This window comes from Hordeum vulgare, unplaced genomic scaffold (genome assembly GCF_904849725.1).
Source record: "Hordeum vulgare subsp. vulgare unplaced genomic scaffold, MorexV3_pseudomolecules_assembly, whole genome shotgun sequence".
Classification (NCBI taxonomy): Eukaryota; Viridiplantae; Streptophyta; class Magnoliopsida; order Poales; family Poaceae; genus Hordeum; species Hordeum vulgare.
In genome coordinates this window covers 346,215-372,647 of record NW_025422490.1, presented here as the reverse complement: position 1 = coordinate 372,647, position 26,433 = coordinate 346,215, and the positions used below count along the sequence as shown (strand labels likewise).

At 36.4% G+C, this 26,433-nt stretch overlaps 1 protein-coding gene and 8 non-coding genes across 9 annotated transcripts; 4 read left to right on the top strand and 5 right to left on the bottom strand.

Annotated features, from left to right (window-relative positions):
• Window positions 1-1,042: 1,042 nt before the first annotated feature.
• On the bottom strand, window positions 1,043-7,084 carry LOC123417025 (DNA-directed RNA polymerase subunit beta). Its single transcript, XM_045106873.1, has one exon. It carries the CDS (start codon window positions 5,017-5,019, stop codon window positions 1,789-1,791), a length of 3,231 nt encoding a protein of 1,076 aa, XP_044962808.1. The 5' UTR covers window positions 5,020-7,084; the 3' UTR covers window positions 1,043-1,788.
• On the top strand, window positions 6,185-6,255 carry TRNAC-GCA. Its single transcript has one exon. It is a non-coding gene; the product is annotated as a tRNA-Cys (tRNA).
• Window positions 7,085-8,667: 1,583 nt separating the features above from the next.
• Window positions 8,668-8,741, bottom strand: TRNAD-GUC. Its single transcript has one exon. It is a non-coding gene; the product is annotated as a tRNA-Asp (tRNA).
• Window positions 8,742-9,099: 358 nt separating this feature from the next.
• On the bottom strand, window positions 9,100-9,181 carry TRNAY-GUA. The gene has a single exon. It is a non-coding gene; the product is annotated as a tRNA-Tyr (tRNA).
• Window positions 9,182-9,831: 650 nt separating this feature from the next.
• Window positions 9,832-9,903, bottom strand: TRNAT-GGU. The gene has a single exon. It is a non-coding gene; the product is annotated as a tRNA-Thr (tRNA).
• A 1,963-nt stretch (window positions 9,904-11,866) lies between these two features.
• TRNAM-CAU lies at window positions 11,867-11,940 on the top strand. Its single transcript has one exon. It is a non-coding gene; the product is annotated as a tRNA-Met (tRNA).
• Window positions 11,941-12,388: 448 nt separating this feature from the next.
• TRNAG-GCC lies at window positions 12,389-12,459 on the bottom strand. The gene has a single exon. It is a non-coding gene; the product is annotated as a tRNA-Gly (tRNA).
• Window positions 12,460-13,283: 824 nt separating this feature from the next.
• Window positions 13,284-13,371, top strand: TRNAS-UGA. The gene has a single exon. It is a non-coding gene; the product is annotated as a tRNA-Ser (tRNA).
• A 3,557-nt stretch (window positions 13,372-16,928) lies between these two features.
• Window positions 16,929-17,016, top strand: TRNAS-GCU. Its single transcript has one exon. It is a non-coding gene; the product is annotated as a tRNA-Ser (tRNA).
• The last annotated feature ends 9,417 nt before the right edge of the window (window positions 17,017-26,433 follow it).

The window sequence follows — 26,433 nt, the reverse complement described above, 5'->3', positions numbered from 1 at the left end:
GAAAAATGGGGTTCTTTATCTTTCCTATACTTAGAATTATTATTATTGTAATTGACTTTTAAATTTGGATAGTTTCTGAAACTATTATATCTATTTGCACAAATACCTCGACGCTTTCCAATTGTTAATACATAAAGCCCGATAAGCATGTCTTGGGTTGGTACGCAAATAGGATCCCCAATAGCAGGAGATAAGAGATTCATATGAGAAAACATAAGTAAACGGGCTTCCGCCTGAGCTTCCAAGGATAAAGGTAGATGAACAGCCATTTGATCTCCATCAAAGTCTGCATTGAAACCCTTACACACTAATGGGTGTAAAGAAATAGTACGCCCCTCTACTAAAGTGGGTTGAAAGGCCTGTATGCCTAATCTATGCAGAGTAGGTGCTCTATTTAACAGTACAGGATGTCCCCGCATAACTTCTTGAAGTATTTCCCATACAATGGGTTCCTTTTCCCAAATTTTCCTTTTAGCAATCCTGACATTAGAAGTGGCGCGTTTCGTGATTAAATCGCGAATTACAAATAGCTGAAAAAGCTTTATTGCTATCTCTAGAGGTAATCCACATTGATGTAATGAAAGCGAAGGACCCACAACAATGACAGAACGCCCCGAGTAATCGACCCGTTTCCCAAGCAGAGTCTCGCGAAACCTTCCCTCTTTACCTTCAATTACATCTGAAAGTGATTTGTATACTTTATTGTGACCATCCCTCGTCGGTTGCCCGCGGGACCCACTATCAAGAAGTGTATCCACGGCTTCTTGTACCAATTTTTCCTGGCACATTACTAAATCTGCTGGCGCTAATTCACTTCTTTTTAATAGATAGGCAAGATTGTTGTTCCGACGGATAACTCTCTTATAAAGTTCATTAATGTCTGAAGTCACTACTTTATCTCCAGACCTATAAACAATAGGTCTCAATTCGGGAGGAAGAACCGGTAATAAGCACAAAACCATCCATTCTGGTTCTACATTTGTTTGAATAAAATGTTTCGCCAATTGCATGCGTCTAATCAAAAAAACTTTTCTTATTCGTCTTTTTCTATCTTCCCACTCATCTCCACTATACCCCTCGTCTTCTAATTCCTTCCATTCGACCAAAGAATTCTCTATAATAATTCGCAAATCCAAATCTGCTAATTGTTCTCTAATAGCACCTGCTCCTGTCGCAATTTCCCGATTTCGAAATGTTGCAAAGCCTGGGGTAGAAAAAAAGGGAGAAATGCTGTGGTTACAGGATGCAATTTCCTCTTCGAATAAACCTCGTAATCGTAAAAAAGTGGGTTTTTTAGTGCTGGGCCTAGCAAAAGAGAAATCGCCGTATACTAGGCCCTCCAACTTCTTAAGAGGTTTATCTAAAAGATTCGCGATATAACTAGGAAGACCTTTCAAATACCACACATGAGTCACGGGACATGCGAGTTTGATGTATCCCATTTGATATCTTCGTATCCGAGAATCCACAAATTCTACCCCGCATTTTTGGCAAAATCTTTCGTCTTCGTTTTCAGCTCCGCTCGCTCGAGAATTGCCACAACCGCAAATCCCGCTTTTTATGGGTCCAAAGATTCTTTCGCAAAACAATCCATCTTTTTCTGGTTTATCGGTTTTATAATGAAAAGTAGAGGGCCTTGTGACTTCGCCAACGGCTTCTCCATTAGGTAGGTTTTTGTTAGCCCAAGCCTTTATTTGTTGAGGGGAAACGAGTCCAATTTGAAGTTGTTGATGTTTATATTGGTCAATCATAAAATAGAAATAAGAAAAGAATTTATATTTATTCCGATCAAACTTCCTCCCTATTAACCTGGAAGTTCTTTTCAGATACAAGGAAATGATTCAGTTCTAGAGCCAAAGATCGTAGTTCTCGAACGAGCACTCGAAAAGATTCTGGAGGATCCTCATGATTAGGTATTCTTTTTCCCCAGATCGTAGCATTAAGTATTTCTTGGCGAGCTATAAGATGGTCAGATTTATAAGTAAGTATCTCTTGTAAAATATGAGCAACACCAAATCCTTCTAAAGCCCAAACTTCCATTTCTCCTACTCGTTGTCCCCCTTGCTTGGCTCTTCCTCTAACCGGTTGTTGTGTAACAAGTGAGTAGGGCCCAGTAGAACGCCCATGAATTTTCTCATCAACTTGATGAATTAATTTTAAGATATAGGACTTCCCTATTAGAACAGGTTGCTCAAAGGGGTCGCCTGTTCTTCCATCAAATATTCTGCTTTTTCCCGGGTACTCGGGTTCAAATACCCATGGATTTTTTGTTTCTTTACTGGCTTCATATAATTCTGAAAACACAAGTTTTCTTGAAGCCTCTTGCTCATATCTCTCATCAAAGGGTGCTATTCTATAATGTTTCTTTAGCAGATCCCCCGCTAATCCGAGCGAGCTTTCAAATATTTGTCCCACATTCATTCGGGAGGGTACTCCTAAGGGATTGAAGACCATATCAACGGGTGTTCCATCTTGCAAATAGGGCATATCTTGCCTAGGCAAAATTTTGGAAATGATCCCTTTATTCCCATGTCTTCCGGCTACTTTATCCCCAACTTTGATTTCACGTTTCTGTAAAATATATACACGAACCATTATGTCGAGGGGGTCCCTTTGGATCCATTTCACATCGATAACGCGCCCTCTTCCACCTATAGGTAATTTCAGAGAAGTTTCTTTTGAAGTGGAAACCTCAAGGCCGAATATGGCCCGTAATAATCCAGCTTCTGCGATATATGATGATTCGCTCGCTATCTGAGGCGTTAATTTACCTACTAAAATATCACCAGTTTCTACCCAGGATCCCAACCTAACAACTCCATTTTTGTCCAAATTGCGGAGTAAATGTTCTTCTAGATGTGGTATTTCTTTAGTGATTTTTTCAGCGGAGCCCTGGCTTGTCGTATCCGTCTGAATTTCATATTTCCGGATGTGAAAAGAGGTATAAATATCCTCATATACCAAACGTTCGCTAATTAGTACTGCGTCTTCAAAATTGTAACCTTCCCATGGCATATAAGCTACTAATACGTTTTTTCCTAAAGCAAGTTCCCCCCCAACTGTAGCAGCTCCTTCTGCTAAAATTTGTCCTTTTTTAATGGATTTACCCCGTGGAACCCGAGGTTTTTGGTGCATACAAGTATTTTTGTTAGAGCGACGGTGGTTAACTAAAGGAATACTTATAGTCTTCCCACTACTTGATAAAAGTATCTTATGACTATCAGTAGAAATGATCTTTCCCTCGCGTTCGGCTATAACGGAAACCCTCGAATCTAGAGCTGTTTGGCGTTCCAATCCAGTTCCAACAATGCATTTCTCGGACCGAGAAAGTGGAACTGCTTGGCGCTGCATATTAGAACTCATTAAAGCCCGATTCGCATCATTGTGCTCAATAAAAGGAATGAGAGAACCCCCAATAGAAAAATATTGGAAAGGAAAAATACTTCTAACATGAATCTGTTCCCATGCAATAGTCAAGAATTCTTGGCGGTATCTAGCTGGAACAACCTGTTCTTCCTGAATACCTTGATTCAAGGACAAAGAATTTCCTGCTGCTATCATATAATACTCATCTCTATTTGGTGATAGATAAACCACCTGTCTCTCTTTTTTTTCTTTTGCTTTCTCAGCAGATATTTCATAAAACGGACTCTCTATAGATCCCCACAAGTGATCAATTCTCGCATGAATTGCTAAGGATCCAGTAAGTCCAACATTGATTCCTTCAGACGTGTCAATTGGACAAATACGCCCATAGTGACTCGGATGAATATCTCGGCTCCGAAAACTTGCGGTTCTCCCCGTCAACCCTCCAGGACCTAAACAACTCACTTTTCGCCCATGAACAGTTTGTGTCAATGGATTCGTTTGATCAAAAACTTGAGATAATGGGTATGTGCCAAAAAAGGTCTCATAAGTAGTTATTAATAAAATTGAAGTTGAAGTTGGAGTTACCAAAGTTTGGGGAGTCGGTTTCGATTGACGTATGAATACTCTACGAATAGTTTTTTGAACTGCATGTTGTAAACGACCAAGAGCCAATCCGAATTGATCTTGTAACAGATCCGCAACCGAACGAATACGTTTATTTTTCAAGTGATTCATATCGTCATCGTCAAGTATACCCGTTCCAAATTTCATTCCAATCAAATGATCCGTAGCGGCCAATACATCTCGTGGTAACAAGAATGTATTGTTCTGAGGTATATCAAGATTAAGTCTCCGATTCATATTTCGTCGACCAATCCTTCCTAATTCACATTTTTGTTGAAAAAATTTCTTTTGTAATTCCTCGCATAAGGACTCCGAAAATACCAGGTCCCCACCTACACAAGCAAATTGTTGATAAAACTCCAAAATAGCTTTTTCTTTTGACTCAATCCTCTTCTTCTCCTTAGCATTCGGGAAAGACAAGAAAATTTCAGGGTAGGAAACATTATCTAGAATTTCTCTTAGATTCGAACCCATAGCTGATGATAGAACTAGAATAGATATCTTTTGTTTTCTACTCACGCGAGCCCATATCCTTTCTTTTTTATCAATTGCTAATTCCGATCTCCCTCCCCAATCTGATATTATAGTCCCGGTGTAGATAGAAATTCCCTTATGATCTAATTCCGAGCGGTAGTAAATACCAGGACTTAGCAATATTTGATTGATCACAATTCGGTATATTCCATTTATAATAAAGGTTCCTAAGGAATTCATTATAGGAATGTTTCCGATAGAAATGGTTTGCTTTTGCACATCGAAACCAAAAATTAATCTCGCAGATACATATAATTCGGAAGAATAGGTGAGTGATTCATACACAGCATCTCTTTCTTTTATCGAGGGTTCTAGCAATTGATATCCTTTCGCAAATAATTGAAATGCAATTTCGTGATCTGGATCTTTAATTGTTGGAAACTTGTCAAGTTCTTCTGCCAAGGCTTGATTAATGAACCTAAAAAATCCCTCGAATTGGATCTGACTAAATCCGGGTATTGTGGACATTCCCTCGTTTCCATTCCGGAGCATCTTAATCTTAAGTTTCCTGTTTATCAAAGAAAAATTCCATTATCAGCTCACTCTTCATCAATCCCTACGGATTGATCTAGCAATCATGGAATCTATATTCTGTTTACTGAATCACATGAAATTCTAGGGAACTCCACATACGTATTTCATATATGTATTTCATACATATGAATAGAGACCATTTCGACGAAAATTCTAGTTTACCAGGGGTACAAATGAAATGAAAATGAATTGCTAAAATATTCCTACAAAAAAAATTATGCCACTTATACTTTATAATATTCTAATCAGATTGAATGGCAAAGATTTCTCATTTTATCCCCTTTCTATGAATGTAATAAAGCCGTAATATAATACACTAGAAAGTTTTACTTTACTTCGATTTAGAATAGCGTGCTTACTTTAATTTCTAAAAATAATTTGAGGGTTCTTTTTTATTTCGGATCGGAGTAGTATAATTGCTAGAAAATTAAGTATTTCATTGTGGAATTCTAAAATAAAGTAAGTCCCTTTTTTAAGTACATGCCAATCTAATTATCCACCTCTCCCCATATCCATGCTTTTCTTTTATCGTAATTTCACTTGGGTAGGCCAAGATAGTCAGGTTATACTCTAATATCAGAGCAAATTTCCTTTTTTTATTCAAGATATTTAATTTAATACTTTGAAAAATTAAAGCACGATTCCCCATAGAGATATGTACATAAAGGGGATCTTTGGATAATAATGCTGCTCGGACCTAAAGTTCACCTATACACGGATTAAGCATAAAGCCATAATATTTTATTATGCCATTGAAATTGAAGGGGGGGAGATAATACCGATTTAAGAGTAGTTCACTACTGCAATTCAAAAAAGAAAGAGAATTCTAGTTAATGGTTCCAATTTGTTCTGAATTTTGCAGCCTGTGACTAGAAATCCACTTTTCTTCTTTTTCATCTCAATAGAAAGAAATGGGAAGTTTTATTGTGTTAGCAATGTATGTTTTAAGATAGAATCTATCGAGGAGAATAATCGAAACTGGATCAAAAAAAGCAGGAGTATCTTTTTTGAAAAAGATTGGAAAAAAGTAAGTTTAATTATATTCAAAATAAAAGAAAGGGGCTTTTCGTAAGAAAACGTGGATGAATACTTGCTGTTTTCTAGATTTTCGATCGGATTTTTTGGCGGCATGGCCAAGCGGTAAGGCAGGGGACTGCAAATCCTTTATCCCCAGTTCAAATCTGGGTGCCGCCTGATCAATAAAATACTTAGGTTTTCTAGTACTGATCGAATTCAATCAATTTTTACTTCGCATAAGTTCGGGCAAGAGAGTAACTAAGCCTGCCGATACTGGGTTTAGAGAAACCATACCATAGTTCTATCCTTAAACTAGGGTTAGGGTTTGTTTTGGCGGTAGTGGCCAAAATGGTTATCAATAGGGGTGAGGTAGTGTTTCCTTATTCTTTTATTATATGAATTTGAATTGGTTCTTAATTGATTCGATTTGAGAATTTTTAAATACGAGGATAAGATGTCAGAAATCTTGGTATCCAAAGAAAGGTCCCTAAGGGGCATTCTTCTCTTTTTCAATCTAAGATTCCAGAAGGGACTCCACGAAAGAATATCAAGACTTCCTAATTATCATACATTTTTTTATCGTACATCTTATGTGACCTACATACACTAGAGTAACAAAAGGAATAAAAAATCTTCCTATTCCCGCTTCTTCTATTCAGGACATCATTCCCGTACTCTTTCTTTTTTAAGGTAAGGAAAAAAGGGCTTTATAGTATCGTATTTTTAATGCTCTCTAATTCTACAAGAATTCCTATAAGAATTTGTTAGGAGTAAATTCCTTGAACTGATTGATCCATGGCCTTAGGGCAGAAGCCCTTTTTGACTCTGTACCCTTGATTCCACTATGATTATTGATCAATAGTAGAATAATCCCTTCATAGAAATAGGAGACATAATTTAGATGGATATAGTAAGTCTCGCTTGGGCTGCTTTAATGGTAGTCTTTACATTTTCTCTTTCACTAGTAGTATGGGGAAGGAGTGGACTCTAGGGATACGATACTACTAATTGATTAAGTAATCAAATTGTTGTATCAATTCTTTTTTTAATTGATCGTTTTGCATTAATTATTTTGTCAAACGTTATTCTTTAATCTTTTTCTTTAGTTTTGTTTCACTCCTGTAAGAAACTCTTGTATTGTAAGAAAGAGCCATTATACCAATTAAGAATTTCTACTAGAAATGACTAATGGTTAAAAAAAGTTCTATACATAAGAAAATTAGACTTTCTTCCACGGAACTATTCACGGCATATCACACATTTTCCATTTGTTTTATACTCTTTCTTTATTCTTAGAATAATTTTTATTCTCTTTTGAAGCATCTCGCGGGATATTTAAGCATGAAAGATTCGCTGGTTTTTTCCTTTTACTTTTTACTATAGTCTATTCTTATATTATTTTTCTTTCCTTCCATGGATTCTTTGGTCAAGAATTGTCTTCGATTTTTTTATTTTGACCTGATTGAAATTAAGTGGATGCAATGAAAAAAGAAATTGAATTAGACTACTTAACTATTTCAATCTACTAATCTATTCTATGTAGATTCAAAGATAATATAATAGAAAGACTCTAAAGTGTCGTAGAAAAAACTATATGTAGTTCTTTCTACCACACTTTAAGATTCCAACCAGATCCTTTCATTTAAGACTTGGATTTTTTTTATTTAATCCCTTTTTCATTTCTTCAATGATTAATTGGAATTCCACTTAATTATTTTGGCTGACTGTTTTTACATAAATAATAAGTAAAAAAGAAGTAGGAATTAGAATGAACAGTGCAGTAGCAATAAATGCGAGAATATTGACTTCCATAACCTCTTTATTTTTTATTTTCACAATAACTCGGGATGTAATCCCATGGAGAGGAAAAAGGGGTATCTTGTAAATTCAAGGGTAGGGCTTGCATTCTGATAATACTGAATCAATTCAATATTATGAATATCGGATCTATCAAATCAATTCATGGATGAGAGTTATATAGTATAACATAGGAAGATCCTATATCCATACTAAGACCAAAATGGGTTTTTTGATTGGATTAGGAATTCCCTCTTTTTTAATCCTTTTTTTTCTACTTTTTCTTTTCTATATCTCTAACCCACGAGCTTTCTTAATCTTATACAATTTCTCTTCCTTTTTCTTATAGTTATACATACAATTATGTATGTATTATATGAGCAACTTTCTATGGGTCACATAGACATCCAAATAAGCAGTAGAAGTGAGATGGGGAAAAGAGGTCTGAAATAAAAAGGGAATACAATTTATGTATGGATTCCGGTAAAATACCGGTACTCTATTCCATAACAGTGGAATAGGAAATTAAGATGAGGATGGTATCATCATAAAGAAAGATAGAGTAATATCCTAAAATTCTACTAATCCACATATCGTATGTGTGTCTTTCTTTATCTTTATCGATCGGGAGTAGTGAAAAAAATTCCTATACTCCTTCCCTCCCTCTTTAATGAGAGATGCAAAATAAAAAAGTGAAGTAAGGGTGCCCTATGGGTATTTGATCTTGCTCCCTGCCCCTTTTTTTTCATGGAAAAAGGAAATATGAATTTCTCCATTCATTGAACCCTAGTTCGGGACTGACGGGGCTCGAACCCGCAGCTTCCGCCTTGACAGGGCGGTGCTCTGACCAATTGAACTACAATCCCCGCGGGGTGTATGGCATACCCATTCTTAAATAGAACCATAAGAAGATTCGATTCGTCTGTCGTACTCTAAGAAATAGACGAATCATATACTACATACCCACATATTAATATTATATTATACGTGGGTATAGTGAGAGTGACATAACTAGTATGTCGTGATTTTTTATCACTAAAAATGGATAATAATCCACCCTTCAACAAGAAAAACTCTTTTGTTTGTAAGAAAGGAATGAGAGAGATATGGATTAGAAAAAAAAATCCCCTTTTTTATTTCTCTTTTATTTCTATAGATCAGACATTTTATTTTATGGGAGAAAAACAAAAGGATTTAGTTCATATTCACGAAGCCCTAGATTTTTGGGCCGAGCTGGATTTGAACCAGCGTAGACATTGTCAACGAATTTACAGTCCGTCCCCATTAACCACTCGGGCATCGACCCAGGAAGAATTTATTCTAGGGTTTTTGCTAATCTATGATTAACCTCCTTTCATAATACTCCCTACCCCCAGGGGAAGTCGAATCCCCGCTGCCTCCTTGAAAGAGAGATGTCCTGAACCACTAGACGATAGGGGCATCACTAGACGATAGGGCCATATACAACCGCTCGTGATTATACTATAATCATAGTATGAGCAGTTTTTTTGAATTGTCAATATACTCGAAAAGTATAACTAGATCCAAAGCAAAGAGTTTTTCTAACTTTTCTGCTATGTTTTCATCTAGGATTTTTTTAGTTGATGGTTAGATTAATTCATGGATCATCCTCTACCTTTTAGGGAAATTCATTTTAAATGTATAGAATAAGAATGGATTACTAAAAGGGATTCTAGATTAGTTCAGTACAGGTAGTTATTTTATTGATCTAAGATAAGATGAAAAAGAGTCCAATTTTTTTTTTATTTCCATTCCGTGCTTCATTTAGTGTTCAGACCAAAAATGCATTCATCCCGCACTAAGTCATAAAATTCTCTAAAGAGAAAGCTTCAAAAACAAAGAAAAAAGCGAATCAATTTAGTAGAAAAGTACTCTATCAGATTCGAACCAATGACTTACGTCTTAGCACGAGATTACTCTACCACTAATTTAAAAAGCCCTTTATCGGATTTGAACCGATGACTTATGCCTTACCATGGCATTACTCTACCACTGAGTTAAAAGGGCTTTTTATTTAATTCAAAAATTTGCCACTTTGATTTCCCATTATGGGTCTACTGCATAATGTACATATTATATATATATAATATATAGAGATATAGAGAGAGACATTATGTATAGATTGTATATGTATTGATATCTTGAGAGCTCAAAATAAAATTAAGAAAAAAAAACATACCCAACTCTTCTTGGTTCATGGTTTTCCGTTTCCGAAGGCTAGTAAAATAGGCGGATTCTGGAACCCCAAGGATTCAATGGTATATGGAAAATATAAGATTTCCAATCCTAGCGGGAAAAGGCAGGGAACAGATACCCAATAGGATAGGATCCTTGGGAGGAACTTTTGGTAATGGCCTTGATCCTCTATGCTATTTTTTATGTGTTCTTAGTTCTATTGAACTTTTTTGATTCTTTTAAACAAGAATCTAATAAACTAGCATTGAGTCAGTGGAAAAAAGGAGAGAGAGGAAAGTGTTAAATGGAGAGAGTCGACTAATCATAGACTTTTAGGATCTTCTTTACATCAGGTAAATCTGTCAGCCCTGTCCGTTTTTTTCTTTAAGTTACGACTCTTTAAGTTACAACTCTTTGCTTCTTACTTCTATCAAGCCATAGGGAAAGTCTATGATGAATTTGGAAAACTCATCTCACTCTTACTCTATGGCTCGGACTTAATGGGGGAAGAAAACATCTTCTATAATTTCTTTTTTGTTCAATTCTGGACAAAAAAGAAAAGGAAAAAAGGAATTTATAGGGACAGTGTTACCCCCTATATCCCCTAGTTTATATTGTAGGAATAATAAAACAATTTAGCAGTCTGGCACACTTACGTCCTCGCAAAGTAAATAATGATTATTGTAGTCGTAACCGTAGAATAGGATAGGATCCTAATCAAAATAAATACATTTGGTTCAGGCGCTATTAGCAGGGTAAGAAGAGATTTATTTTACAGACCAGAGGGAGAGGGGCTATCTAAATCCTAAAGTAAAGGCGCGCGATCGAAGTAGAAGTACCAATGGCTCAGTGTCATGAACCTTCTCCATCTGATTCAATAAGGGGGAATTAGCCTCCTTGTCAAATGGCTATCCTTGACAAAGGGTACCATTTATACCATAATATACAATGTAGCGGGTATAGTTTAGTGGTAAAAGTGTGATTCGTTCTATTAATAACTGAATTTGAAATGATATACTTAAGGCATCCTTAAGTTTTTTTTTATATTCCGATGAAAACTTTAGTTCTTATAAAGGATTAAATCCTTTTCCTCTCAATAGCATATTGAGGAAGAATATACATTCTGGCGATTTGTACCCAAAAACTAATTTAAATTGCATCCAAAATAAAAATTGGATTATGATATGAGTACAGAGTCGCGAAGCATAATTTTGCATTGGATTTAAGTATTCCAATTTTGAAAATATGAGTAAAGGATCTATGGATGAAGATACAAAAAAGTTGATTTCCAATCGTAACTAAATCTTCTTTTGTTAAAGGATAAGGAAGCCAAATAGCTAAAAAACGATAGTTTTGGTTTACTAGAACCATCCGCATATTGTTTCAGCTCGGTGGAAACCCAATTCTTTTCCTCAGGATCTCTTGAATGAAATTAGGGAACGAAGTAAGTAGATTAGATGGATTTAGATAGAATTTCTATCTCCTACTCTATAAGGATCATCTAGAAAGCAGAGAGCTTTGGTTCCATTCAAATAGAAAAGCTGACATAGATGTTAAGTGGTGAGAATATCCATAAAGGAGCCGAATGAAATCAAAATTTCATGTTCGGTTTTGAATTAGAGACGTTAAAAATAATCAACCAACGTCGACTATAACCCCTAGCCTTCCAAGCTAACGATGCGGGTTCGATTCCCGCTACCCGCTCCATTCTGTATAAAAGGAGTATTCTATTTGTCTAGACATGTTAAAGGCTTGTATTCAAGCCTTTTTTGTCCACCAGTTTCTGGTACTACAGAGCGGAGTAGAGCAGTTTGGTAGCTCACGAGGCTCATAACCTTGAGGTCACGGGTTCGATTCCCGTCTCCGCACTTAGCAGTCTCTATAAAAGGAGTATTCTATTTCTCTAGATATGGTAGAGGGGCGTATCCAACCCTTTTTTATTCATTAGTTCCGGGCCCTAGAGGGCAAAATTGAGCAATTTGCGAAGCCACTTGCCTTCACAAAAAGAAGGCGCAAGGCTTCTCCCTACCTTGCAGAAAATAAAAATGAAATGAAAGGGACAGTCTACCTCTCCCTTCCTTTTAAAAACAGTTTGCCCGTTGTTTGTCTCAGTTAATACCCAATTTTGGGGCTCTGTTGGCTAGTTCTATTTCTGCCTCCGGAGCGCCCTCTTTTTTTGAGGGGGATGCAAAGGAAGGGTAAATATAGTAAGGGATACGGCACTAGACTAATACTTAATTAATACTTAATTTAATATAAGTAGTTAAACAATTAACTAGACTAAACTTTTTATCATAGTACTTTGATAAATTAAGCGGGCGAGCGGCGGGAATCGAACCCGTATCTTCTCCTTGGCAAGGAGATGTTTTACCATTGAACTACGCTCGCTACGGTATATATTTTATAGCGTATATCCGCTTGGGTCGACCGTCTATGTCTGGGTCGACCGTTTCATTTCATTTTCTATTCTATTATATTAGATATTAGAGTTTTCCTTTTTTTATTATCTGTCAATGAATATTCTAATGGGAATTTCATAATACTGAAAGAGAAGAGCTAGCAATTCGGAACGCAAATTGCGTTTTAATACGTCTCACTATTCGAATTTTTTAAATGGCCTTTATTATTTCTTTTTTATGGGGTTACTAAATATTAACCAAATTTAATTTAAGAAATGAGAGAATTCAGAATAGCTACGAGAAAGACTAGTCCAATCCATAATGATGTACCGGAAAATACAACATTTTTATTATTTGACCAACCATCAGGAGAAGCAAATACAAGGGGTACACTAATTACTAAGACTGAGGAAGTCGCAATTAATGCAAAAACAGCTAATTGGAAAGCAATAGTCATATTTCTAATCCTCCAAGCTACCATCAAATAAAGTTGACTACATATTTGATCCCTCACTTAACCAAAATTGTAAAAAAATACAAGAAGTAGGAGGGGTTTAATCATGAATCCATTGATTCTTCTCTTTAATTAAAATTTATTACTTAACCTCTTTTTTATTTGGATATGGGGGTGAGAGGAGGTTATTTAGTCTTTATTTCACAAGCGGGTATAGCGGATCCTGTATCCGTGTATACAGTATACAGAGATATATCGAAAAGGAACTTGTATCTGATATCTTTCTAGAGGTTAATAAATATTTTTATTTTTTATATGGCTATGTTCTATTTGTAGGAGTAAAATAAGGATTAGGCGGTGGAGAGATGGCTGAGTGGTTGATAGCTCCGGTCTTGAAAACCGGTATAGTTCTAGGAACTATCGAGGGTTCGAATCCCTCTCTCTCCTTTTGCTTATTGAATACGTTTGTTTCTTTCATTTTTTTTTATTCTGTCCCTTATCTTTCTTTCATAAAAAGGAATGAATGGCTCGGCTAGATAGAATAACCGAGCCAGAACAGAAAAAAAGTAGAACAGGTATAAATAAGAAAATCTTAGTTAAGAGGGTTCATGTAAAGAACAGGTTCCAAATCACGATCGATTCCCTTTTCAAAACCTGCTGCAGCAGCTCGGGCTCTTCCTGCATGCCATAAATGGCCCACAAAAAAGAAGAATCCTAGAACAAAATGAGAAGTTGATAACCAACTTCTAGGAGAGACATAATTAACTGCATTGATCTCGGTCGCTACGCCACCCACGGAATTTAAAGAGCCTAAAGGAGCGTGGGTCATATATTCTGCTGAGCGCCGTTCTTGCCAAGGTTGTATGTCTTTTTTCAACCTACTCAAGTCCAAACCGTTGGGGCCCCTTAGAGGTTCTAACCATGGAGCACGAAGGTCCCAAAAACGCATAGTTTCCCCTCCAAAGATAACCTCCCCAGTTGGGGAACGCATTAGATATTTCCCTAAACCTGTGGGTCCTTGAGCGGATCCCACATTAGCTCCAAGACGCTGGTCTCTAACTAGAAAAGTAAATGCTTGAGCTTGAGAAGCTTCTGGCCCGGTGGGTCCATAAAACTCACTCGGATAAGCTGTATTATTGAACCATACAAAACAACAAGCGATAAAACCAAAGACAGATAAAGCAGCTAAACTATAAGACAAGTAAGCTTCTCCAGACCATACAAATGCACGGCGAGCCCATGCGAAGGGTTTGGTTAAAATATGCCAAATTCCCCCAAATACACAAATAAAACCCAACCATACATGTCCACCAATTATATCTTCTAAATCATCTACACTAACAATCCACCCTTCTCCCCCAAAAGGAGATTTTAGTAAATAACCAAATATAACACTGGGACTAAGGGTCAAATTGGTAATTTTTCTTACATCTCCCCCCCCAGGGGCCCAGGTATCATATACACCGCCAAAATAAAGAGCCTTGAGTACTAGAAGAAAAGCACCTAGACCTAACAAAATTAAGTGAATACCCAAAATTGTAGTCATTTTATTTCTATCTTTCCAGACATAACCAAAGAATGGAAAAGATTCTTCAAGAGTCTCGGGTCCCAGAAGCGCGTGATAAATGCCACCGAAGCCTAAGACTGCGGAGGAAATTAGGTGAAGTACGCCAGATACAAAGTATGGAAAAGTATCTAGAACTTCCCCCCCTGGCCCTACTCCCCAACCTAGAGTAGCTAAGTGTGGAAGTAAAATCAACCCTTGTTCATACATGGGCTTTTCTGGTACGAAATGGGCCACTTCAAATAGGTTCATTGCTCCGGCCCAGAATACGATTAATCCGGCATGGGCTACGTGAGCTCCAAGTAGTTTACCGGACAAATTGATAAGTCTGGCATTCCCAGCCCACCAAGCAAAGCCGGTGGTTTCTTGGTCACGACCAGCTAAAACGAAAGTTCCATTAAAGAGCGTTTCCACGTGGTAGAACCTCCTCAGGGAATATAAGATTTTCATGAGGCTGATCCTGAGCTGCCATCCACGCACGAATACCCTCGTTTAAAAGAATATTTTTGGTGTAGAAAGTCTCGAATTCAGGATCTTCCGCTGCACGGATTTCCTGGGAAACAAAGTCATAGGCACGTAAGTTCAGAGCCAAGCCAACTACGCCAATAGCACTCATCCATAAACCGGTGACGGGTACAAATAGCATAAAGAAATGTAACCAACGTTTATTGGAAAAAGCAACACCAAAGATTTGGGACCAAAAGCGGTTAGCAGTGACCATTGAATAAGTTTCTTCAGCTTGAGTTGGGTTAAAAGCACGGAAGGTATTTGCACCATCACCGTCCTCAAATAGAGTGTTTTCTACGGTTGCTCCATGAATAGCGCATAGCAGAGCCGCGCCTAATACTCCGGCAACTCCCATCATATGAAATGGGTTCAACGTCCAATTATGAAATCCTTGGAAGAAAAGGATGAATCGAAATATCGCTGCTACGCCAAAACTCGGCGCAAAGAACCAACCAGATTGCCCCAGTGGATAAATAAGGAATACCGAAACAAAAACAGCAATTGGACCAGAGAATGAGATTGCATTATAAGGCCGCAATTGAACAGACCGAGCAAGTTCAAATTGGCGTAACATGAAACCTATTAGTGCAAAAGCCCCGTGGAGAGCTACAAAAGTCCATAGACCGCCTAATTGACACCAACGAGTAAAATCTCCTTGTGCTTCTGGCCCCCATAGTAGCAACAAAGAGTGTGCTAAACTATTGGCAGGGGTAGAAACTGCTGCGGTTAAGAAATTACAACCTTCCAAATAGGAACTTGCCAATCCATGGGTATACCAAGAAGTTACAAAAGTTGTCCCTGTAAACCAACCCCCTAAAGCGAAATAAGCACAAGGAAAGAGCAATAGGCCAGACCATCCTACAAAAACGAAACGGTCCCTTCGTAACCAGTCATCCATAGTATCAAATAGATCATTTTCTTCTTTAGGAACTCTACCAAGGGCTATAGTCATAGTGATCCTCCTATTCAATTACTTCAACCATTTCCGAGCACCTCATATCACTTTCCAAGGCATATGATAGTTTTATATCTGTGGACGATTTCTTTCTCGTTCAATGCCCTTTTTCAATGGTCTCGAAGAGAGAAATTTTCCATTTTTATCTATGGAGTCACAACCGAGGTCGTTGTAAATCCATGAATTTGATTCGATTTGTTTTTCTTATCTTATACTTATAGAAATAAACCTTTGAATTCAGCATTATTCCAAGACTCCTATTTCAAAGTCTATCTTTTAAGGGAAAAATGAAAATAAAAGTAACCCCTTTTTTCCCATTCCCTCTCTATTGCATGGGGGGAAGAACTAAAATGGAGGATTCTGAAAAAAAAAAGGACCTTCGAAATCAATTTTTATGTGTAGCGCAAAGGAGTTGCGATTTCTTCTTATTCCTATAGAACATCTAGTAACAAGAATATGAAATCGTAAATAGCGAAAAATTCTTGTCTTGCGCGGTCTAAGTCTAAGGAAATACGAAAAATTCGCTTATACAATTTCATCTACATCGAATTTATATATCAGAATAGCGGATAGAGGCATCATTCAAGGAGTCAGGTCTACTTACTTTATGCTTCTTTCCAATTTTATGGTGGATTTGATAAGAACCCTTTTTGCTTTCTTGATAAATAATCGACAAAAAAAAAAAAAGCGTTTTTTTATATATAGCTTGTTTTATTATAATTATAACAAGTCCTATATGGAAATGCCCGCTAAAGAGAAAATCTATTTGATTGTCTCTCGGTCAATATCGATTTTTACAAAGAAAAAACAAGAATTTTCTTCTTTTTTTTATTAACATTAAGAAAAAAGAATATAACTAAAATGGAATTGGCAATATAATTTTTATAGACTTTTGAAAGAAAAAAAGGGGTTTTTTGCAACCGTTATTTCTTATTTCTTGCCTATATCATATCACGGAAACCTTTCGCTTTGGAACGTGGAGAGATGGCTGAGTGGACTAAAGCGGCGGATTGCTAATCCGTTGTACAATTTTTTTGTACCGAGGGTTCGAATCCCTCTCTTTCCGCTCCCTTGGATCATTTGGGACTTTCAAACTGGAAAGAATTCTGACCCCCGGATTTTCTCATAGATAAATGTACGAAACAAATCCAATTTGTAAGAAAAAAAAAAAATTGAATTTTTACTCCTCGCGTCCAGGATTCCGTCCTGGATCATTAGATAAGAATCCAAAGATAAAGAGTGAAACAAAGAATATCACTACTGTATAAACAAAAAGTTTGAGAGTAAGCATTACATAATCTCCAAGATTTTTTTTTAAGGAATAGATTACCAGTTTTTCCTTACCACACGGATCCACTAGGATGGTTTTTTTTGATACCTAAAAATGCAAAAATGAATTCTGGAAAAAAATTGCAAGAATTCATTTATAATAAGAACTCTTATCAATAGCAAAAATAGGGTTAGGTGGTATTGAATAGGTATTGTGTAGGTACCTAAAGGTACCTGCTCAACCTAGGTGCAGGGGAGTAGAAAGGCTGATCCAAATTTATTGCTGTAGCTACCCATTCAATGTAGAATAATTTCAATTTTAGAATTGAGGGTTCATAATATAAAAATATAAAACTTCTCGGCTTTTACCCATTTTAATTTTTTTTTTTGGAATGAACACATCATTCAATTTGGCATACAGAGTACTAAAGATTTCATCGAAAACTTACAGCAGCTTGCCAAACAAAGGCTAATAGAAAAAAGAATAGAGGTATAACAGGCATAATATCCACGATTGGATTGAAAATAGCATAAGCTTCGGGCAATTTGGCAAAGAAAAAACTAGTAGGATAAAGAACAGAATTAAAACAGATACAGGTTAAACTAAGTATATTAGGCATAACAAGCATTTCATTCTTGTAGAGTAAATAATTGGATTTTGATTGAGTTATTTTTTTAAGGGAAAGAAGGAAAAGGCAGATTCAAAATCTTTTTTTCTTCGGACTTTCCCAAACACAAAATACCTCCTTGTATTCGCACTCTCAAATGAGAGTGGAATAAATTCGACTTTCATATAATATCTTAATAGAATTCCATGTAATGATCAATGCATTTTTTTGATTCTATATTATCTGCATGTGTAGAATACTAGCAAGAGAATATCTCTTCTTTATTTATGTAATTGAAATGGTATTGACGAATAACAAATAAACATAATAGTGTTTATTAGTGTCGCATAAAACCCGAAATGGGGCGTGGCCAAGTGGTAAGGCAGCGGGTTTTGGTCCCGTTACTCGGAGGTTCGAATCCTTCCGTCCCAGATTGTTTCTGATGAAACAAACGGTGAAATCATATAGTACTCCGTATGAGACAAAAGTTTATTAAAGAGAATAATGATATCTTATGTTTTCTCAGAAAACATAATAAAGTCTTAAGTCCAGTCAAATTGACTACCTTTATTTTCATGAAAAAAATGGGATCTAGCAGGCACATTCAGGATATGCCTCTACTATGATCACTTAATAATCACTTAATAATCACTTAATCATATTTTTTTCTTCCTTTTGGTCTTCGAGTCGAAGAAGTACCAAAAACAATTAACTACCAAAAACTTTCAATCTATTCATTGGAATAGTTTATTTAGTTATTATAGTTAATTGTTTTTGGTACGGAAAAAATATATTACTAATAGAATTCTAATTCTAGTAATTAAATGAATTAAACTTTTTTGGAGGTTGATAGTTTATTTATTGAGGAAGAGTCAATCCTTCTCTTCTCACTTCAAGATTGATCATCTCGAGCCATCCGTTGAGGGTGGAAATTTAATAATAAATAAGTTTTAAGCAAACTTGTTTAGTCGTCTTTTTCTATGTTTCATTCATATGATAGAATTCGAATATGGGTTTAAATAAATTGGATCTTGGCGGAGGCTTCCCGGATAAATACTTACTTTCTTTTATCCATATTGCTCCATAGATAGCAAGTTTTAATTTTAATTAGTATACAAAAAACAAAACCAATGACTATTCATGATTCCATCCATATTGGATCAATTTTCTATACCACTTTGCAATGAAAAGAGGAATGTTTGTTATGGTAAAACTTCGTTTAAAACGATGTGGTAGAAAGCAACGTGCGACTTGAAGGACATGATCGATTGTGGATTTTGCTATCCATCATTTTCCATAGTAATGAAAATGCTCTTGGCTCGACATAGCCTGTTCTATTCGTTCCGAACCAAATTTGCGCAGGGTTTAAGTAACATAGTACACGATGGAGCTCGAGAGGACAGAGTTTATTTTTTATCAAGGGAAAGAATCTAGGGTTAGTGAAAACTAATAAATTAGGCCAACTTTGTCAGTCTATCCTTAATATAGAAATAAATCGAAAGGTTAAAATACGAAGAAAGTCCAATAAAAGTATATCAGAATCAATCCCCCTTATTAGATTTCTATAGAAGAGATAAATGCTTTATCGAAGGAAATAAGAAAAAAGGGTATGTTGCTACTCTTTTGAAAGAAAAAAATAGGAATTCCCGAAGTAATGTCTAAACCCAAGGATTTCACAAATCAAAGATAAAGGATTCCAGAACAAGTAAACACAATTTTCAATTGTCTCAACAACAGAGTTGGATCAGAATAAGGAATAAAAGTCAATTCGTTCGAAATGAGACAAAGAAAAGAGTTTAAAGACGACTCAAAAATTTTTGAAGGATTTTGCCTTCGAAGTTTCTCAGGCAGAATTAGCCAACTTGAGTCATGAGTATAAATGAAATTTGTTTTTTCTGTAAGGAAATTAATGGACGTCATAGTCTAATTTCTATTATTATCGACAGAAATTCGAATCATTTTCTCGAGCCGTATGAGGAGAAAACCTCCTATACGTTTCTAGGGGGGGCGTTGTTTATCTACATCTATCCCAATAAGCTGTCTATCGAATCGTTGCAATTGATGTTCGATCTCGAAGAGAAGGAAGAGATCTTCGAAAAGTAGGTTTTTATGATCCGATAAAGAATCAAACTTGTTTAAATGTTCCAGCTATTCTCTATTTCCTTGAAAAGGGTGCTCAACCGACAAGAACTGTTTATGATATTTTAAGGAAGGCGGAATTCTTTAAAGAAAAAGAAAGAACTTTGAGTTAATTGAAGAACTAAATGAATAAAAAAGTAGGATAGGAGAAGATTATTAGTATTCCTCGTTGTCTAATTATTTAGACACAATTTACCTCTTTCTTAATCCTATTTGGATTTATATCGTGCCAATCCAACATAAGCCCCTATTTTATTTACTTTTTCTATCTAATTTGTTTTCTTACCATTGTATTTCCATTGACAAAGGTCTATTGAACAAATAGAATTTGTAGATAGATGGGTCTCTTTATCCTCACTCCATATTTAATTTTTCTGCTTACACTTCGCTCAAATGATAAGGGTGTTCCTCTTGCATGTATTCTCATACAATATAATATATATTTTTTTTAATAAAAATCGCTAAAAAAAGGAGAATTTGGCCATCGTGATTAGGGTCGCTCTTTTTTTTCACTTTAGTGGAATTTAACCGGACCTGTTCGTTTTGCCATTTGAGTGTTTTTCATGGTCGATAAAATCTTTCTTTTGATGTCTTGCTAGTTCAATGTTTTGACAGAAGCGCGCGGTGTAATTCCATTGATTTTTGGATTTCGATCGTATCTAAGATCCTTTTTTTATCTGGGTTGCTAACTCAATGGTAGAGTACTCGGCTTTTAAGTGCGACTATGATCTTTTACACATTTGGATGAAACAACAAATTCGTCCAGACTCTTGGTAGAGTCTAGAAGACCACGACTGATCCTCAAAGGTAATGAATGGAAAAAATAGCATGTCGTAATAAAATCAATCTTTTTTGAATGGAATCCAAAATTACGATTTTCTGGGTCTAGTGAATAAATGGATAGAGCCTGGCTCCAATTCTGGTAAAATAAAAAGCAACGAGCTTAACTTCCTAATTGGAAGGATTCCCCGCTCTAATTAGACGTTAAAAATAGATTAGTGCCGGATGTGGGGAAAGGTTGGGTTTTCCTATGAGTGGACCCTTTATTTTTTCTTTTTTTTTAGAAATCCTAATTATTCTTGATTATGGATTGAATAAGGGATGTTATGGATTGAATGTGTAAAAGAAGCAGTATATTGATAAAGAGGCTGTATTCCAAAGTCAAAAGAGCGATTGGCCTGCAAAAATAAAAAACTTGTTCTGTTCTTTTTTGTAATTTAGAACAAACATAAACTAATTCGGTAGAAAAGGAGCGGAAAAAGATCCGTGGATTAGACTCCCTTTCTTTCCAGGGTTTGTATTAAAAATGCAACACCCTGTTCTGACCATATTGCACTATGTATCATCATTCGATAAACCGAGAAATGCTTCTTCTCTCTGATTCAAGTAGAAATACAAATGGAAAAATTCGAAGGGTATTCAGAAAAACAGAAATCTCGTCAACAATACTTTGTCTACCCACTTCTCTTTCAGGAGTATATTTATGCATTTGCTCATGATTATGGATTAAACGGTTCTGAACCTGTGGAAATAGTTAGTTGGAATAACAAGAAATTTAGTTCACTACTTGTGAAACGTTTAATTATTCGAATGTATCAGCAGAATTTTTTGGATAACTCGGTTAATCATCCTAATCAAGATCGATTATTGGATTACAAAATTTTTTTTTATTCTGAGTTTTATTCTCAGATTCTATCTGAGGGGTTTGCGATTGTTGTGGAAATCCCATTCTCGCTACGGGAATTATCTTGTCCGAAAGAAAAAGAAATACCAAAGTTTCAGAATTTACGCTCTATTCATTCAATATTTCCCTTTTTAGAAGACAAATTTTTGCATTTGGATTATCTATCACATATAGAAATACCCTATCCTATCCATTTGGAAATCTTGGTTCAACTCCTTCAATACCGTATCCAAGATGTTCCATCTTTGCATTTATTGCGATTCTTTCTCAACTACTATTCGAATTGGAATAGTTTTATTACTTCAATGAAATCCATTCTTTTTTTTCAAAAAGAAAATAAAAGACTAGTTAAATTCCTATATAACTCTTATGTATCAGAATATGAATTTTTCTTGTTGTTTCTTCGTAAACAATCTTCTTGCTTACCATTAGCATATTCTGGAACTTTTCTGGAACGAATCCACTTTTCTAGGAAGATGGAACATTTTGGGATAATGTACCCTGGTTTTTCTCGGAAAACCTTATGGTTCTTTATGGATCCTCTTATACATTATGTTCGATATCAAGGAAAGGCAATTCTTGCATCAAAAGGCAGTTTTTTTTTGAAAAAGAAATGGAAATGCTACCTTATCAATTTCTGGCAATATTATTTCTTTTTTTGGACTCAGCCGCGAAGAATCCATATAAACCAATTAGCAAACTCTTGCTTCGATTTTATGGGATACCTTTCAAGTGTACCAAAAAGTCCTTTGTTGGTAAGGAATCAAATGCTGGAGAATTCATTTCTCATAGATACTCGAATGAAAAAATTCGATACCATAGTCCCCGCTACTCTCCTCATAGGATACTTATCAAAAGCTCAATTTTGTACTGGATCGGGGCATCCTATTAGTAAACCCATTTGGACGGATTTATCAGATTGGGATATTCTTGATCGATTTGGTCGGATATGTAGAAATCTTTTTCATTATCATAGTGGATCTTCGAAAAAACGGACTTTGTATCGACTAAAGTATATACTTCGACTTTCATGCGCTAGAACTTTAGCTCGTAAACATAAAAGCACGGTACGAACTTTTATGCAACGATTGGGTTCGGCATTTTTAGAAGAATTTTTTACGGAAGAAGAGCAAGTTTTTTCTTTGATGTTCACCAAAACAACTCTTTTTTCTTTCAGTGGATCACACACTGAGCGTATTTGGTATTTGGATATTATAGGTATCAATGACCTGGTCAACCCTCTTAATTAATCATTAGACAAAACTAATAAACAGGAAAGGGTTGATAAATGATCAAGAAAAAACTTTCATATTTTTCATTCTGAAATGTTCCTTTTATTATAATAAAGAGTAGGTGAATCAACTTACTAATTAAAAAATTAGTAGAACTTCCTCTTTGGAATAGAATATTGGCTATTTCTACATAGGGAAAGTCGTGTGCAATGAAAAATGCAAGCACGATTTGGGGAGGGATTTTTCTCTATTGTAACAAGGAAGAATTATCTACTCCATCCGACTAGTTCCGGGTTCGAGTCCCGGGCAACCCATATAGAAAAGACCCATCAAAGTTTTTAACTTTTACTCACTTCATTTACAAATACAAAATTATTGGTTTGGTTAATTTATTTATATGGATAGCCAATCTTTGGGCTGACTTGGTTGACATTGGTATATAGTCTATGTTATACTGTTAAATAACAAGCCTTCTATTATCTATATTCTAGTTAATACGTGTGCTTGGGAGTCCTTGCAATTTGAATAAACCAAGATCTTACCATGACTGCAATTTTAGAGAGACGCGAAAGTACAAGCCTGTGGGGTCGCTTCTGCAACTGGATAACTAGCACTGAAAATCGTCTTTACATCGGATGGTTCGGTGTTTTGATGATCCCTACCTTATTGACCGCAACTTCTGTATTTATTATCGCCTTCATCGCTGCCCCTCCAGTAGATATTGATGGTATTCGCGAGCCTGTTTCTGGTTCTTTACTTTATGGAAACAATATTATCTCTGGTGCTATTATTCCTACTTCTGCGGCGATCGGATTGCACTTTTACCCAATTTGGGAAGCTGCATCTGTTGATGAGTGGTTATACAATGGTGGTCCTTATGAGCTAATTGTTCTACACTTCTTACTTGGTGTAGCTTGTTATATGGGTCGTGAGTGGGAACTTAGTTTCCGTCTGGGTATGCGTCCTTGGATTGCTGTTGCATATTCAGCTCCTGTTGCAGCTGCTACTGCTGTTTTCTTGATTTACCCTATTGGTCAAGGAAGCTTTTCTGATGGTATGCCTTTAGGAATCTCTGGTACTTTCAACTTTATGATTGTATTCCAGGCAGAGCACAACATCCTTATGCATCCATTCCACATGTTAGGTGTAGCTGGTGTATTCGGCGGTTCCCTATTCAGTGCTATGCATGGTTCCTTGGTAACCTCTAGTTTGATCAGGGAAACTACTGAAAATGAATCTGCTAATGAGGGTTACAAATTTGGTCAAGAGGAAGAGACTTATAATATTGTGGCTGCTCATGGTTATTTTGGCCGATTAATCTTCCAATATGCTAGTTTCAACAACTCTCGTTCTTTACACTTCTTCTTGGCTGCTTGGCCTGTAGTAGGAATCTGGTTCACTGCTTTAGGTATTAGTACTATGGCTTTCAACCTAAATGGTTTCAATTTCAACCAATCTGTAGTTGATAGTCAAGGTCGCGTTATTAATACTTGGGCTGATATCATCAACCGTGCTAACCTTGGTATGGAAGTAATGCACGAACGTAATGCTCACAACTTCCCTCTAGACTTAGCTGCTGTTGAAGTTCCAGCTATTAATGGATAAGGTTTTTCTGCTAACATATAAGAATTTTTGAAGAAAGAAAAGACAAAAATACCCAATATCTTGTTCTAGCAAGATATTGGGTATTTTGAATCTTTTTTTTCTTCTTAATCTTTCTATTCAGAATTCAGTTAACGACGAGATTTAGTATCCTTTCTTGCATTTTCATAACTCGTAAAATGCCGAGTAGGCACGAATTCTCCCAATTTGCGACCTACCATAGGATTTGTTATGTAAATAGGTATATGTTCCTTTCCATTATGAATCGCAATTGTATGGCCAACCATTGTGGGTAGAATGCTAGATGCCCGGGACCACGTTACTATTGTTTCTTTCTCCTCCTTCATATTGACCTTTTCTATCTTTGCCAATAAATGATGAGCTACAAAAGGATTCGTTTTTTTTCGTGTCACAGCTGATTACTCCTTTTTTCCTTTTTAAAGAGTGGCATTCTATGTCCAATATCTCGATCGAAGTACGGAGGTCAGAATAAATAGAATAATGATCAACGGAAAAAAGAAAAAAATCCTTTAGCTGGATAAGGGGCGGATGTAGCCAAGTGGATCAAGGCAGTGGATTGTGAATCCACCATGCGCGGGTTCAATTCCCGTCGTTCGCCCATCGCATTATTGCAAATTCCAAAAATGCAATTTTCCATATTCCTAGTTACGTATTTACTTACGGCGACGAAGAATAAAACTATCGCTATATTTTTTCCTTTTCCTAGTTCTTCTTCCAAGCGCAGGATAACCCCAAGGGGTTGTGGGTTTTTTTCTACCAATGGGAGCTTTCCCTTCACCGCCCCCATGGGGGTGGTCCACAGGGTTCATAACTACCCCTCTTACTACGGGGCGTTTACCTAGCCAACACTTAGATCCGGCTCTACCCAAACTTTTTTGGTTCACCCCAACATTACCCACTTGTCCGACTGTTGCTAAGCAATTTTGGGATACTAAACGGACCTCCCCAGATGGTAATCTTAAAGTGGCCGATTTACCCTCTTTTGCAATGAGTTTCGCTACAGCACCTGCTGCTCTAGCTAATTGCCCACCCCTTCCACGTGTGATTTCTATGTTATGCATGGCCGTGCCTAAGGGCATATCGGTTGAAGTAGATTCTTCTTTTCTCTCAAAAAACCCCTTCCCAAACTGTACAAGCTTCTTCCAAAGCATACGGCTTTCTAGATGTATATGACGATCTCTAGACAGATGGATCTTATATGAATCATATGATGAAGTACCACATGAGTGGATATATAGGAAAGGAATCCAAATCTGCCGAATCGCTCATGTTATGATCTTCTACATCCTAGGTCTCTGCGTTCCGTCATCTGGCTTATGTTCTTCATGTAGCATTCAGATCGAATGACTCTATGAAATTACGTCGATACTTCCACATATTATGGGTAACGTAGGAGACATCCCTATTTTCCCCCGGGGGTCTTAATTACCACTGCTTAGCTTTCAATTTGCCTCTGACCATCAAATTAAATGTGAATAACCCGTCCTCCTCTCTTTGAAACAAGGGGCGCTTCCGGTTCTGTGCGTGCTTCAAACAATTTTGTCTTCTCCATATTACCATATCTCTAGAGTCAATAATTTTCTATGAGGAACTACTGAACTCAATCACTTGCTGCCGTTACTCAACAGTTTTCTGTTGAGGTCTATCCCGTAGAGGTAGTCAAATTGGATCAGTGATCGATTTCTAGGTTTCGTCGTAAACCTAATTGGTTACTTCCAATTACGTAAATCAATAGTTCAAACCGCACTCAAAGGTAGGGCATTTCCCATTGATATAGGAACTTTTGTACCAGAAACAATAGTATCTCCAATTATAGCCCCTCTGGGATGTAAAATATATCTCTTCTCACCATCCCCATAGTGTATGAGACAAATGTATGCATTTCGATTAGGGTCGTATTCTATGGTTACGATTCTACCAGATATGTC

What these genes read in the sequence shown, in the direction of transcription:
- LOC123417025 (XM_045106873.1), bottom strand. Translation starts at nt 5,019, where the DNA reads ATGCTCCGGAATGGAAACGAGGGAATGTCCACAATACCCGGATTTAGT.